The sequence below is a fragment of the Vanacampus margaritifer genome, chromosome 18 (assembly GCF_051991255.1).
Source record: "Vanacampus margaritifer isolate UIUO_Vmar chromosome 18, RoL_Vmar_1.0, whole genome shotgun sequence".
In the NCBI taxonomy this organism is placed as follows: Eukaryota; Metazoa; Chordata; class Actinopteri; order Syngnathiformes; family Syngnathidae; genus Vanacampus; species Vanacampus margaritifer.
In genome coordinates this window covers 6,274,849-6,289,678 of record NC_135449.1, presented here as the reverse complement: position 1 = coordinate 6,289,678, position 14,830 = coordinate 6,274,849, and the positions used below count along the sequence as shown (strand labels likewise).

Genomic DNA, 14,830 nt, shown 5'->3' with positions numbered 1-14,830 from the left:
TTAGGGCCTAGCTTACGCTCTTCAAATCCTTCCGCTTCCACACATGGCGTGACATCACATAGGAGGGCGCAAACAAAAAAACATGGACGGCTGAAAAGTGGAAAGCTTTTTGTTGAAGCTCTTTAAAGGCAAAAAAAAAAAAAAAGCATTGAACTCTTTTTGCATCTAAATAAATAAATAATACATATTCTTCATTGTTTCTTTATTAGCTCAACAGCGTCACCTCAATTGACTTACAGCAGTTGGTACTCTCAGCCAATCAGAGGTCAGCATACTTACTGCTGCTTAATTCTAAGAAAGGAAAGTGTGACATATGGGCCAACGGGTGATCGATTTTTAAAAGGTTCTTTAAAATAAGGGAAATAACACTATAATATTGTACTTCAGTAAAATATATGGTAATGAAATAATCAAACATAATGTAAGAGTCAAATGAGTTTTGAGTTGTATTCAGTGGCTCAGGCGTGCAGTAATATCAGTTGTTCTTTGCAGAAGATAAAGAACATAGGCCTGTAAGTCTGTGTTTTTATTCCTTAAATATCTGTTTCTTAAAGCAATATAACACCGCTTCATGGATGCTATTTATAAAGCTCGTAGCCCACTGAGAGGCAAACATTTGCAACGGTAGTGAATGTTGATTTCATGTAAACCTGGATTGGGTCAATGTCTTAATTAAAGTTTACTGTCAAACTAAGCATAAAGAGAAGAACGTGTTATGTATTTAGAACAACCGCTTAAATTAGCTTTTAAGTCCGCTAGCTTAATGCTAACAGAAATGTTTTAATGGTTTTTCTTGCCACATTTTCTTGTGACAAGACAAACCATTAAAACAGAACATTTAGCGAACGTTCAGAAAATGTTGCAACCTTGAACGAACACCGACGTGAAATCAACATTCATTAGCGTCACAAACGTTCGCCCCTCAGTGGGATACGGCCTTTAGCCTGTCTATGGCGTTCCCCGTCATGTGTTAGCATTGAGCTAGCGGACCTAAAGGCACATTTGCATGGCTGTTCTAAATACACAACATTTGACTTTATGCTTAGTTTGACAGTAAACTTTAACTGAGAGTGGCATTAACAGCCCGAATGTCTTGAAATTAATCATTATTTGGATGATTATATCCTGTCTATAATCATGTTCTCATTTCACAGCACAGGCTCGAGTGTGTCTAGCAGTCCTGAAAGAAACTCTTGTCAACCCTATAGCGTGGGTTCCATTGTGTCTGTGAATAGCCCCGGCGCTACAGTGGGTATTGTCCTCCTTAAAAAAGGGGAGTCAGGTTACCACGGCAACCGCAGGATGCCCACCCATGGGCCGCGAGACAGAGAAAGGACGCAGCCAGAGAAGGATGTAAAGAGAGCGAAAGCAGACAAAAAAGGACTTTCCAGACCCGACTTCATTTCTTTTCCTTCTTTTTTTGTTTTGTTTTGCTTTTTTAAAGTCTGTTTGTTTTACAAACAGGCCTGATGGGAGCCTGGTAGTGGATAAGAAGCTCTCAGGAGGTGAGCATTGTGTGCATGTTGACATCTTTATGATGTACATTCCACTGTGGTGACTTTACTTCAGTATTATATCAGCCTCCAAAAAAACGTCTGCCAAACACACGAGGCTGGCTCTCGGGTATTTTTATATATTACATAAATATATAATTCAATTTGAATTTGAATGTAAAATTATATTACAACAGATCCGGGGTGTTGCACAATGATCGCTCAGCATGTTGTACAGTTTGAGTCATTCTGTGTTTGGCAGTGAGGTCCGACAGCTGCAACAGCGTAAAAAGGAGGTCATGCGTGTTGCACTGCGACCACGCAGGTAAGATTGAGCATCATCAGACTAATGCTCACATTTTTCACATTAGATTTAGCTGAAGGGCTTCATCCACACATTATATTCCTGTATTTTAAATATTATATTTTTATTTAAATAATTATTATTATAAGTGACTTAATTTAATTTTTAAGCACTGAAATCTGAGCAATCTTGGCACGTTTCATCCCACCATCTCTATTGCGCCCTCTAGCGGTTGCTTGGTGCTCTGCCTTGGTTTGTCTGCCTTCACTTTGCTGCTGCAGACCCTCTGGGTGCCACGAGAGTTGTCCACAGATGACCCTGCTGGGAGGTCCCCTTCTGAGGATCAGGGTACAAAAAGAAGAGCCCATCTTAAACATTGTTATAACGGCGGGACACTGTACATGAAGAATTTTGCAGGATGTGTTATGTTACTTTTAGGTCAGCGAAGTCTGGGATTTCGTCGGTTGACCCTTCGCTTAGAGGCTCTTAGTACTCAAGTGCAGCGGCTGAGCACAGAGCGAGACGCTAAAATGACCTCAGAGGCCCTCCATATGCTTCTACAGAGGTACTAATACAACACCTGGAATAATAAATGGGCCATTATACACTTCATAGATATATAGATTTTATTGTTGATCTTATATTGGTTTGGCAGCTTTCGACAGGACCAGCAAGGCTTGGCCCGTTTGGTGGAGACGGAGCTGAAGAGGGTTTCCCAGAAACTGGACAAATTCAATCATTATCATCGTCCGCCTCAGGCAACGCAGACACGTGAGATTCACAAAAAAACACGCAGGTCCCCTGAAACAATATTTGTTTTTGAGCAAATAGTTGACTTTGAGGTGCGTTTGATCACCTGCATGAAAACTGTTTACACTTATGTCCAATATTTTAAATCCCTTGGCCAAATTTTGAGTTGAAATGAATTTGTAATTTGTGAATGGGTACTTTATCTATTAGCTAGGAATGGCACAATGAAGTTGGTCCTGGTAGAACATATGTATTATTTTCAGGATTTTTTTTGTTTTTAAATCTTTATTAGTATCACGACGCAATAACGCTTTAAAATTGTACATATTGAAGGGGGGAAAAAAGTCAGGAAAAGCCTACTAGAACATCTAAAATTTATTTGGGGTTAATCACAGGCACTTTATCTCATTCACAGCCATTGACGTCAAAAATTCATTTGAACTATTTCTATTAGCTTAACATTTTTTTCCACTTTTGTTAACAAGAGTATGAAAACCTAGATTTTTTTATATTGTACATTTACACTATTGAAGTCATGTGATTAATTACAATAATAATTAATAATTAATTAATTAATTGCATGACTTCATGAGTTAATTCACGATTAATCACAAATTTTTATATCTGTTCTAAATGTACAATAAAAACAATTCTAGGTTTTCACACTCTTGTTAACAAAAGTGGAAAAAAAATTGAAACTAATAGAAATAGTTCAAATGAATTTTTGACGTCTATAACCGTCAATGGCAGTGAATGAATTAATTGGTGGCAAGGTGCCCTCTTAACATGAGTTTGAATGGGATTGTTTATTCTGAACACAGCCACATCCCTGTTATAAGTGGGTGTGCACACTTTTGCAACCACAAGATATTTTAAAAAAATTACCACCACTTTAGAAAATATTAAAAACATTCAATTAAGTTGTAAGTTTTGAAATGATTTATCTTGGTCTATTTATTTTTTTATCAAAAAAATCTGGTTTTAGAACAGGGGTGTGTTGACTTTTTATATCCACTGTACAATAAGTGAGAGGCAAATCGTTGAAGTTTGGCTGCTAAAAAAAGATCCTGCTTAGCTAAGCTGAGTTTTCCACGTTGCAACCCCAGCTCGCGTCAGATTTGTGGTTTTCTCCAGTTCTAATCGACTAATTGGCCAATTGCGAGCGCCTCTGTGGTCGCCCTGCAGTGTGAGCCAAACGTTCACTTCAAAGCCTTCACCGCGAGAGAGGTTAACCACAGGGCCAAATTAACAAGCTGTGAGAATGGATGTGAATGGGACGGGGGTTCTGGTTAAAGGGCAACGAGTGCAGGTGCTTATGGGGAATGAAGTCTTTGGAATACCAGACCCACCACCCACCTGAGAGGTGTCAGGTGAGAATTAGGTTACGCACGCTATAGTTGGCAAGTAAATTGTGTGTGTTGGCCTCGGGGATGAGCGGGTGCACTCTCACCTCCTTGTTTGTCCATGAAAGCAGACCCACACAGGCACACTTGTCGACATGATTACAGTGCATGCTCGGGTGCGCAAAGTTATGCGCATTTCATTTTTAAAACGACCACACATTCGTCATCAAAGTAAAATGAGATGTCAAATAGTAATAGATGATACAATAATATTCACATGCATATGTTCTTTATCCTCTGTGAAGAATGACTAGGTTTTTTTTTTACTCTTATTTTTTTTTAGTGCCACTTAGATTAGTTGTGAAAATCATCTTTGTTTATTTCTATATGACTGTATTATACTGCTCCCAGGTGTCTAAGTCGCGCACACTGGAAGGCACAAATTAATTGTATACATTCAAATTAATTATTTTAATAATATATGTTTGTACGAGTGCTATTAGTATTTATCTTACTGTAAAAACATTCAAATTCCCCCCCTTTTTTGGGGGGCGAGGCTGGATTGGAACGGATTAATAGCTTTATTATTAATGTCAATGGGGAAAGATGATTTGAGATAAGAATATTTTGAGGTATGAGTGTGGTAATACAAATTAATTAAATTAAATTTAAGTCATATCTCAAGGCACCACCCAATTGAAATAATGTTAAACATTTATTCATCTATTATTTAGTTTATATTGTTGACTAGTTTAGTTATTAAATTATTTAATACAATAATTAAAAATATCAAAGTTATAGAATTTTTTTTAATTTTATTTATGTACTTATGTGCATACATTTATACATGGAAATGCGCAGTAGCCGGATGTTACTCCTGGGCCGAACCTTGCCCGCATTAAGTACGACGCAGGAGCCTTTTCATAAAACTTGTCCACTCATACATTTGCAAAGGGAGCCACTTTGCTCCCTTTGCTGTTTTAAAGCTCATGGGCCCGTTATTTTCCTTATCCTCTCTTATGCCTTTTACTGGGTTGCTTTACACGGAAAAGGAGTGTTTATTTTGGCAAAGGCCAGAATTGTAAAAAGTGACTGTTTGATAGGACGCAGGTGGGTCAGGTGTGCGTGTGTGCGTTGATTGACATTGGCGAGAGGTTCTGGGGGGGCGAGGGGGGGGGGGGCGGGCTTACGGGAAGTCCGCACACTGCCTCTGCTTTTAAATTCTATTACGCACCCACACACACACAGGCGTGCCGCACACTGATGGTTTATTATGTTATTATGTCCATTTTTATTTGAGAGGACATTTTATTAGGTGCAGTTTAATGCAATCCAAGACAGAGCCACTGTTGAAGTCAAATTGTTTTTTTCTTTTTAAACTATGAACTGAACATTTTTATCTTTGTAAAGACAACATTTTGCATTCTTTAAGCTTTCCTGTTATTTCTATTATTAGGTATTTCTGATATGTTCTCTTCCCCTTTAGGGCCCAAGGAGAAATGTGTGGTACCTGTGGATACTGCATATCCAGTGTGTTCAGAGAAAGTTGAGGTGAGAAAGTGTTTTTTTTTTTTAAAACCTTTATACTGCATTACAACAATCAACATAATGTTTAAATATTGACATTCTGAAACTTGTAGTGCGCCTATCGTTTTGATTTAATGCTCGTTTGTCTCAAAGTTCCTGCAGGCCAAATGGCAGTCGGACCCTTGCTACGCCTTTTATGGAGTAGATGGTACTACCTGCTCCATACTGACCTACCTCAGCCAAATAGAAAATTTCTGCCCCCCCCCTCAACCTGGCCGAAACCATTCTTCTCCCCCTTGGCATCAGAGAGCTCAGCCCTACACAAAGAAGGTACCCAATCAAGTAAAGGTGTTAGAAATTACGTGGGGACTCGACGTGACCACACTAAGAAATGCTGGGTTGTTTTCTGAACCCACTTGCTGGGTAGCTGTGGATTTTAAGTAGATTGGGTTACTTTTACCCATGTCTCTGTTAATAATTTTTGACTCAGCAGATTGGGTTTAAGACTGAAATTGGTCGCCATTTTGTTCTTTTTAGAAAATGTTAGTAATAAAATTAGCATTATTTTTTAACCACAGCTATACTGGTGGCTTTAACTCATCATTATAGGTAGTTGTTACCCGTCGTTGGGTTATTCACATGTGTCTAAAAACAGTTGAATTAAACAATAACCATTTTGGGTCGAAAGGGACCAATCTACTATTTGGATCCATTTTTGGATTGTTAAGTGCAAAATGACCCATTTTGTTCTTTTTTAGAAAATGTTAGTAATAAAATTAGCATTATTTTTTAACCACAGCTATACTGGTGGCTTTAACTCATCATTATAGGTAGTTGTTACCCGTCGTTGGGTTATTCACATGTGTCTAAAAACAGTTGAATTAAACAATAACCCATTTTGGGTCGAAAGGGACCAATCTACTATTCGGATCAATTTTTGGATTGTTAAGTACAAAATGACCCATTTTGAGCAGTTTTGTTCTTTTTAGAAAATGTTAGTAATAAAATTAGCATTATTTTTTTAACCACAGCTATACTGGTGGCTTTAACTCATCATTATAGGTAGTTGTTACCCGTCGTTGGGTTATTCACGTGTCTAAAAACAGTTGAATTAAACAATAACCCATTTTGGGTCGAAAGGGACCAATCTACTATTCGGATCAATTTTTGGATTGTTAAGTACAAAATGACCCAAACATTATTTCAAATTAGAACAACACAGTACAAAACAGCTCTCTTGTTTTTTGGGGTACAAATATAAAATGGGGCCTTTTTGAGCCCAATTGTTTTATGAAGTTTTTTTTTTAAGTTTGACCCAACTGCTTTTAGAGTTACTGTGTTGGGTATACAGTAAATAATCCAGCATTATCTCAGTCCCTTTTGGAACACTCTAAAACAGTTGGGTCAAAAATATCCCCAAAGAGCCTAAAAAACGAACGACTTACTGGGTTATTCAATTAACCCAAAAAATGTTGGGTTATTCAATTAACCCAAAAAGTGAAATGAATAACCAACAAAATAACCCTCCAAAATTTGTGGGTCATTAATTTAATTTGACCCAACATTTTGGGTTAAATAACTAAAAGTTGGGCCAGTTCATTTTTGACCCAATTCAATCAGGTTATTCAATTACGGTACCCCAAAAAGTTTGGTGTATACTTACTTGCAGAATTTCGCTGCATTTCACACAGGCGGCGATCCGGACGACCATGAGTTCACTCTATGAGGTCCTCGGCAACATCAGTGGCCCCGCAATCAGATTCATGCGCTCCAGAGTGGAAATGATGTCAGAATGTTGGAGACGGGCTGCTCTCATGATGAGGCAACACAGCAACAACACACACACAGCTCTGATGAAGGTTCGAACTTATTTACAGTGCATCCAGAAAAGTATTGACAGTCAGTTACTCACATTTCGTTATGTTACAGGCTACAGCTGTATTCCAAAGCGGATTTTTTTCCCTCGCAAAATTCTACACAGTACGCAAAAAATGTTTTTTTTTGGTCAAAGGGCCCATTTTTGCTAATGTATTTATATGTAAAAAATAAGGTTGTAACAAATTATGTGGGAAAAGTGACATTTTGGGTATAGTTTATAGATGCATTGTATTATACTCTAATTAAAGCCAAAGTCAAAAACTTTGCACTCCAAAAACAGTTGGATCAATAATAACCCAATATGAGTCTAATAAGGACTTTTTGAATTATTATTTTTATCCAATAAGATGGGCCAAAATGATTAACCCACAAAACAAAAACGTTTTGTGCAAAAACTTAAATTTTTGGGTTTGTTGGGTTGTTTAGTGGGTTATTCATTTGACCCGATATTTTGGGTTAAACATATAACCCCCAAAGTTGTGTATTTTCACTAGGTTTTTGACCCATATTGGATTATTTTTTTATCCAAGTGTGACCTAATCCAGAAAACAGGTCAACTGTGACGTTTGGTGTGCACTTTGATGTCAATTTCACTGGACAGCAGAGAGCGGTAGGATGTCAACATAGTCATTTTAAGTTGAGTTTTCAAGGATCCTTGTGCAGTTTGTCACTTTTTTTTTTCACTCGCAACTGCCACCTCTGGCCCAAAGCGTAACTGCAGCATCCCAACTGCGGCACGTTAGCAGCTCTTGCGTGCAGTGTCGTACGTTAGCTAACACCACAGGCTAATGCTAGCTAAATTTGTGTTGACGCGTAGGTGCTGCTTTACCCCGGCGCTCTGGCTGGCGGTGCAGGCCAACATTTCCAAGCCACGGTGGAAAGAGGCGGTCCCCTTGGGGAGCTGGTTCAGTGGGCTGACCTCAGCGCCTGTTTGACCGTATTGGGCCACGACGTGATCCTCACCACCTCGCAGCATCACCTCCACAGGTGGGCAACCAACATCTGGCAAATATCATTCGATTAGAAGATTTGATGCGCAATGATTTGAGTAAATTGTTGTGGATGGTTAAGCCTGATAGGTGCCGCTCCCGGCCGCGGCAGCTGTCCAATCAAGGGGCCCCTGACGTTTGACCTCATCTATACCGACTATCATGGTCTTGCACACCTACAAGGAGCCATGGGCCTGGCTTTCCAGCATTATCAGTAAGAGTCAATAAATATATATATTTTTTATGTTAGTGTAATATTGTTACACAATCATTTTTATAGCAACTTAATTAACCATGTAGATGTTAGCATTTACGGTTTATGATGATTAGAAGTTGTGTTTTTAATGGCCTTCATGAAGCTGTAATTGACCAACGTCACCACTAGGTGGCGCAAACACACTTCTCATTGTGTTTTCATCCATTTGTGGAATTCATGAGAAAATCCAAACATATTTTATGACAGGTGGATAAAAAGGCTAATTAGCTAGTGGAAGAGCCTTAAATTGATACTTGACTTATTGAGCCATTTTCAGCTGTAAAAAGGTTAATATTTTGTGCAGAATTAATTTGATACAATAATTGGAATATAATAGCTTTAAAAAACACATTTTTCCACTTGGTGTCGACTGAAGATGACATCACCTGTCCTGAGGAAATTGTTAATGAGTAACGACCAATCACGGTTCACCTGTTTACTGTTACGATTGGTCATTAGCTGCTTCCTCAACACCGGTGATGTCATCTTCAGTGGAAAACTTTGTTTTAAAGGTATTTATTGTTTATGAAAAATAATGACGTTATTAAAGACAAAATATTATCTTCTGAGTCAAGTATCTCTTTAAATTGTTCACTATACGTCACTGAATAGTTGAAAAAAAGATACAATATTTGTAGTACACTCTAAAAACAGTTGGGTCAAAAAATGGACCGATCCTCTTTTTGGGTCAAAAATTGGGTCATTTTGTATAAAAAAAAAAAACAGCAAGTTGGGTCAAATTGACCCATAAAGTGGATCGGTCCATTTCTGATCCATAATTGGGTTACTTTTGACCCAACTGTTTTTAGAGTGTAGAGAAGACGTTTGAGATCATTTGCAGCTTCTTTCAAATTGTTACCAAATATTAACAATATATTTCCAAATTTGTACTATAGATGCCGTTTCAGGATCCTGGACTCGTTTGGCACCGAACCAGCGTTTAACTTGGGCAGTTACGCACGTGCCCGTGGCTTTCAAACACTGTGGGGTAGCTGGGGCCTCCAACCTCTGCAGTACATGACCATGTTCCGTAAGTTTGTGTTATATGATCAGTATTTCTGCATGCATAATACAATAAAGCAAATGAAAATGGATTTTGTATTTTTTCACATACTTTAAGGTATTCTCACCATGAGAATTAATAGCCATGGTTAAATTAACTGTCAGTCCAGATAGAACTTTCAGTCCAACACCTCTCGCTGTGACCTTTCCTGGCCCGCCGGCGGATGGAGACAAGCTGGACGCGTCGAGATGAGTCGCTCGGCATCCCTCAGCCTGGAACGTGTTTATTTGTCTTGCTGGAGGAGGCGAGAATGAGGGATTGGTGTTTAAGGTTTAAGGGCCACTTAGAAGGAAAAAAAAGTTAGCTTTTTCTGCCTCACAATCGAGAGGTTCTGCGTTTGAATCCGTTGTGTTCTACTTCTGCCCACACACCAGCAGAGTTTTTAAACTAGAATGACATTTACACCTATGCTGGCACATTCCTGCATCTCTTAGGTAAATACTCATCCCTCACACTTCACTCAGTGAGTCGGAGGGAGGTGGGCAAGGCAGCTGACTATCCAAACAGTCAGAGGTGGACTTCTTATTTGTGGAGAGTTCTTATTTCCACTATCAGCTGTTTTTTATTTTATTTATTTATTTTTTTTTTAATTCATTCACTGCCATTGGCGGCTATAGATGTCAAAAATTCATTTGAACTATTTCTATTTCACATTTTTTCCCCACTTTTGTTAACAAGAGTATAAACACCTAGATTTTTTTTATTGTATATTTAGAATAAATTAATGAAAAATTTATTTTTTTAAAATTTTAAATTTAATTAAAAATTTAATCACCTGATGCCCCTAATTTTTAATAATCTTTTTTTTAATTGTGAGTTAACTAGTGAAGTCCTGCGATTAATTACAATTAAAAAGTTTAATCGCCTGACGCCCCTAATTTTTAATAATCGTTTCTTTTTTAAATCTTTTTTTTAAGAAGAAAAGATTATTAAAAATTAGGTGCGTCAGGTGATTAAACTTTTTAATTGTAATTAATTAATTGCATGACTTTACTAGTTAACTCATAATTAGAAAAAAAGCAAAGATTATAAAAAAATTAGGGGCATCAGGTGATTAATTTTTTTAATCCTAATTAATCGCAGGACTTCACTAGTTAACTCACAATTAAAAAAAAGATTATTAAAAATTAGGGGCGTCAGGTGATTAAATTTTTAAATTGTAATTAATCGCATGACTTCACTAGTTAACTCACAATTAATCACAAATTTTATATCTGTTCTAAATGTGCAATAAAAAAATCTAGGTTTTCATACTCTTGTTAACGAAAATGGGAAAAAGAATGTTAGAAATAGTTCAAATGAATTATAAAATGAAAATATAAAATTTGTAATTAATCTTGAGCTTAAATAATTAAGTAACTAAACAAAAAAGAAAATATATATAATATAAAAGAGGCATCAGACGATTACATTTTTTAATTGTAATTAATCGCATGACTTCAATAGTTAACTCGTGACTAATCACATTTCATATCTGTTCTAAATGTACAATACATTTTTTTTCTAGGTTTTCATACTCCTGTTAACAAAAGTGGAAAAAAATGAAACTAATAGAAATAGTTCAAATGAATTTTTGACGTCTATAGCCGTCAATGGCAGTGAATGAGTTAATGGTTGATCATGTGAAAATGACTTACGAGACATTTCATTTCATCAGAATTCTGAACTATTTCTATGTAGCGCACACACCTGATAATTCCTTCCTGGGCTTTGTAAGTGAGGATGCGGTGAGAGTCCAGGAGTCGGACCTCAACAGGAAGGAGAAGATCGCTGTCATTTATGGCAAACAAGAGTACATGTGGCAGGTAATGTAAATAAGTTATAATGTATATTATTTAGGGGTGTCAGGCGATTACAATTTTTAATCGTAATTAATCGCATGACTTCAATAGGTATCTCACGATTAGTCGCAAATTTTATATCTTTTCTTAATGTACAATAAAATAGTTTTTTTCATACATAAAAGTGGAGAAATATGGCTGCATCTTGTTATTGATACAGTAATTTCATAATAATTCATAAAATTTAGTTAAAATTAAAAAGATGTACTGTACTTAAAAAAAACAAGTGTGATTTGATATGTGTTGAGGCCATTTTTCTGCCACTAGATGGCATCAGTGCATTTTTCTTTTCATATTAAGAGCTATCTAATCTTCAACATGAAGTAACTTGTGAAATTCTGTACATTTTTAAAAATTGTAAAATACAACTTGACCCCAGTCTCCACAAATGTATGCATTATTATTAAATGTATTACTGCAAAATTTTGACGTGGACTTGTCTGCTGTTTTGCAACTGAAATTCCCTCAGTACAGGCTTTACAAGTAAGGGTCATTAATAAAATGAGTGCCGTTAAAGGAACTTTAAATTAACTCAAAATTAACGTACTAATTTTGACACCCCCATTTGTTTTTTTTTACTTTTGTTACTCAAGTACAGAATTTGAGTATTTTTCCCTTCAACATGAAAATCATGCCATCTTTTGCTTTTCCCCACCTCCTGCTGTGTGAATATTTTAGGGGCTTTTAGAATATGTAAACGTGATCAGCGAAGAGCTGGAAACCCACGCAACGGTCTACCAGCCTCCCGGGCACGTCTCCACCTTACCCACCTTTGTAAAGAACCACGGCCTGCTCTCTCAGGAACACTTTCTGAGACTCCTTCGCAGAGCCAAGGTCAGCCCATCACAATATCCATCCATTTTTTTTTTTATATCGCTTATCCTCTTTTAAGACCACTGGCGCGTGGATCATCTAATTTTGGAGGAGAAGCGGCAGTAAAACAGGCTAATACTTGCCCCCCTATCAGGTTTTTGTAGGTCTCGGTTTCCCCTATGAGGGTCCAGCGCCCATCGAGGCCATCGCCCTGGGTTGCGTCTTCCTGCAGCCGCGGCTCAACCCGCCTCACTCCTCGGACAATAACGACTTCTATAAAGGAAAACCAACAACGAGAAAGGTACACGTTTGAGTAAATTGTCCTTATTGATTTCAAATGCGCTAACAGTGATTGATTTTCAATGACAGATCTCCTCCCAGCACCCGTATGCAGAAGAATTCATTGGCAGACCTCATGTGTGGACAGTGGATGTGAGCAATAAGACGCAAATACGGGACGCAGTCCAAGAAATTTTACGCTCGGAGGTAACGCTAAATGTTTTCATAGTGATGCGTAACCAAGACGAGTCTCGAAAGGAGCGTTGTACTTTTGCAGGTGAAGCCTCTAACTCCTCGAGAGTTCTCTTGTGAGGGAATGCTGGAACGGGTTCATCATTATATCACACAACAGGTAAATAAAAAATGACTTTATCAATACACAGTAGTGGGAAGTAACAAATACTTATCTGTACTTGACTTGACTATTTATATGTTTCACAAATATTAATAACATCATTTTTTATTTTTATGGCAGTTATGTTGCTAGCAATTCATATATGAACAGTCAAATTCCTTATTTTGTATTTTTGTTGCTAATTCGAGTTAAATAACCAACCAAGAAACTATCATAGCTAACAAATTAGCCACCTTAGCCAAGTCAATTTCTCTTAAATTCAATAATTTCCTGCATTTATTGAACCACAATTTTCAGCAGTAAGGTGTACATATCATTAACAACCCAATGTGATTTTTTTTATTTTTTTTATGAACCTCGTCCATCCAGAATTTCTGCACTCCATCAGTCAGCCCGTGGCCACCAGAAAGTGCGCTAAGGGTGCATATGGGTCCCCTCGGTCAGTCATGTGTAAGCGTGTGTGCGCGCGCCTCGTTGGTGTGTGAACCGTCTCAGTTTCATCACCTCAACAACCCGGATGCTTTTGCAAGGTTCGAATCTTTTTATGATCTGCGTTTTGTTGACTCCGTTCATCTGTTCTCGTCAGCCCCGCCGTCCCTTGCGTCAGCCAATCAGCTCCCTTCTGACTACTCATCCTTTTTCCCCATCGCTCTATTTTGCAGGCTTGCGATCGGTTGTTCCAGCATGGCACAGGAAGTCAACCACATCTTCCCCGCCTACACCCCGTGGGGTCGACACTGTCGCCTCCAGCAGGAGCCGCTGCTGTTCAGCTGCGCCGGTTCGGACCCTTCTCACCGCCGCCTGTGTCCGTGCAGAATTTACCAACCTGGGCAGGTTGCACTCAGTCCTTCCAATTTTGACTTGTAGGGCAGTGTTTCATAAACTTTATCTTTTGAGAAAGACAACCAATATTTTTGCAGCATATTGAGTCACTTACAGTAGTTGTGAAGCTCCTCTTTGTTTGTGTCAGTATATCTGTATTATACTGCCCCTGGTGGCCAACGCTATAGAAACTTCAGTTTCATTTCTATCGGCCAGTAGAATTTATTACTTTATTTATTGATATCGGGTCTATGCGCAGTGTTAAAGAAGTGCAGTCCACATGTTTACATGTCATTATTTCCTGAAACATGAACATTTGAAGTGATAAAGCCACAGATTATTATTTTTTTGTTATTGTGATCTTATGATTGACTGATTTATGTTTACGCCAAAACTTGTTTGGTAGAATTTTGTTATGTTGTAATTTAGGTAGTAAGTAAATTATTTTATATTAATCTGTGGTTCATTTGCCTTAACTCGTTGACTGCCAAAAACGTTAAATAACGTTTAGTAAAATCCTATGGAGTACCAAAGACGTTAAAAGACGTTTTTTTCAAAACAGAGGTGAAACTAACCATTTTCTATTGTTGATTACTGAAAAACGGAATAAGGTAGAAACAAACTTTTTTTTTCTGATGAAAGATGAGAGTCCAATCTTTCATTTGGTAGTACGTGTGTTTCCATAGTCCAAACACATAATTTTCTGTGGACCTTGAAAGATCAGTCAAAATGCTTAAATCGGCTGGCAACCACGGCATCCCTTTTCTGAAAACGTCTGGCAGTCAAAGAGTTAAAGCAAATCTGATATTGTTTATTGTAATACAGATTAATGTACTGCTTGTGTTATTAAAATGTACATAGGAAGAGGATCTTGAAAAAAAAATAATCGCAAATTAAATCGCAATAGTGAGGGGGGTAAAATGCAAATTCTTTTAAGGCGAGTATTTGCAGTACAGTGAGGGTGATTAGCCATCTTTTTTCTTCAACTCAGGAAATCATTTGCTCGTACTTGACGATGGAAGGATGGTGGATTCATCTATTCCATCGTTTCCCCTTGTCTCTATTTCACTGTCTCTTAATTACGGGGAAAGTCAAACCCCTCTTTTTGGGTTCTGGA

At 37.7% G+C, this 14,830-nt stretch overlaps 1 protein-coding gene across 1 annotated transcript; it reads left to right on the top strand.

Annotated features, from left to right (window-relative positions):
• The first annotated feature begins 1,362 nt into the window (after window positions 1-1,362).
• LOC144038512 (alpha-1,6-mannosylglycoprotein 6-beta-N-acetylglucosaminyltransferase B-like) lies at window positions 1,363-14,041 on the top strand. Its single transcript, XM_077551067.1, has 18 exons — window positions 1,363-1,505; window positions 1,756-1,818; window positions 2,027-2,145; window positions 2,236-2,362; window positions 2,453-2,568; window positions 5,377-5,441; window positions 5,571-5,747; window positions 7,109-7,276; window positions 8,113-8,282; window positions 8,367-8,498; window positions 9,437-9,570; window positions 11,284-11,408; window positions 12,123-12,278; window positions 12,412-12,558; window positions 12,627-12,743; window positions 12,814-12,888; window positions 13,261-13,421; window positions 13,554-14,041. Exons 2-18 carry the CDS (start codon window positions 1,793-1,795, stop codon window positions 13,756-13,758), a joined length of 2,220 nt encoding a protein of 739 aa, XP_077407193.1. The 5' UTR covers window positions 1,363-1,505; window positions 1,756-1,792; the 3' UTR covers window positions 13,759-14,041.
• Window positions 14,042-14,830: the final 789 nt, after the last annotated feature.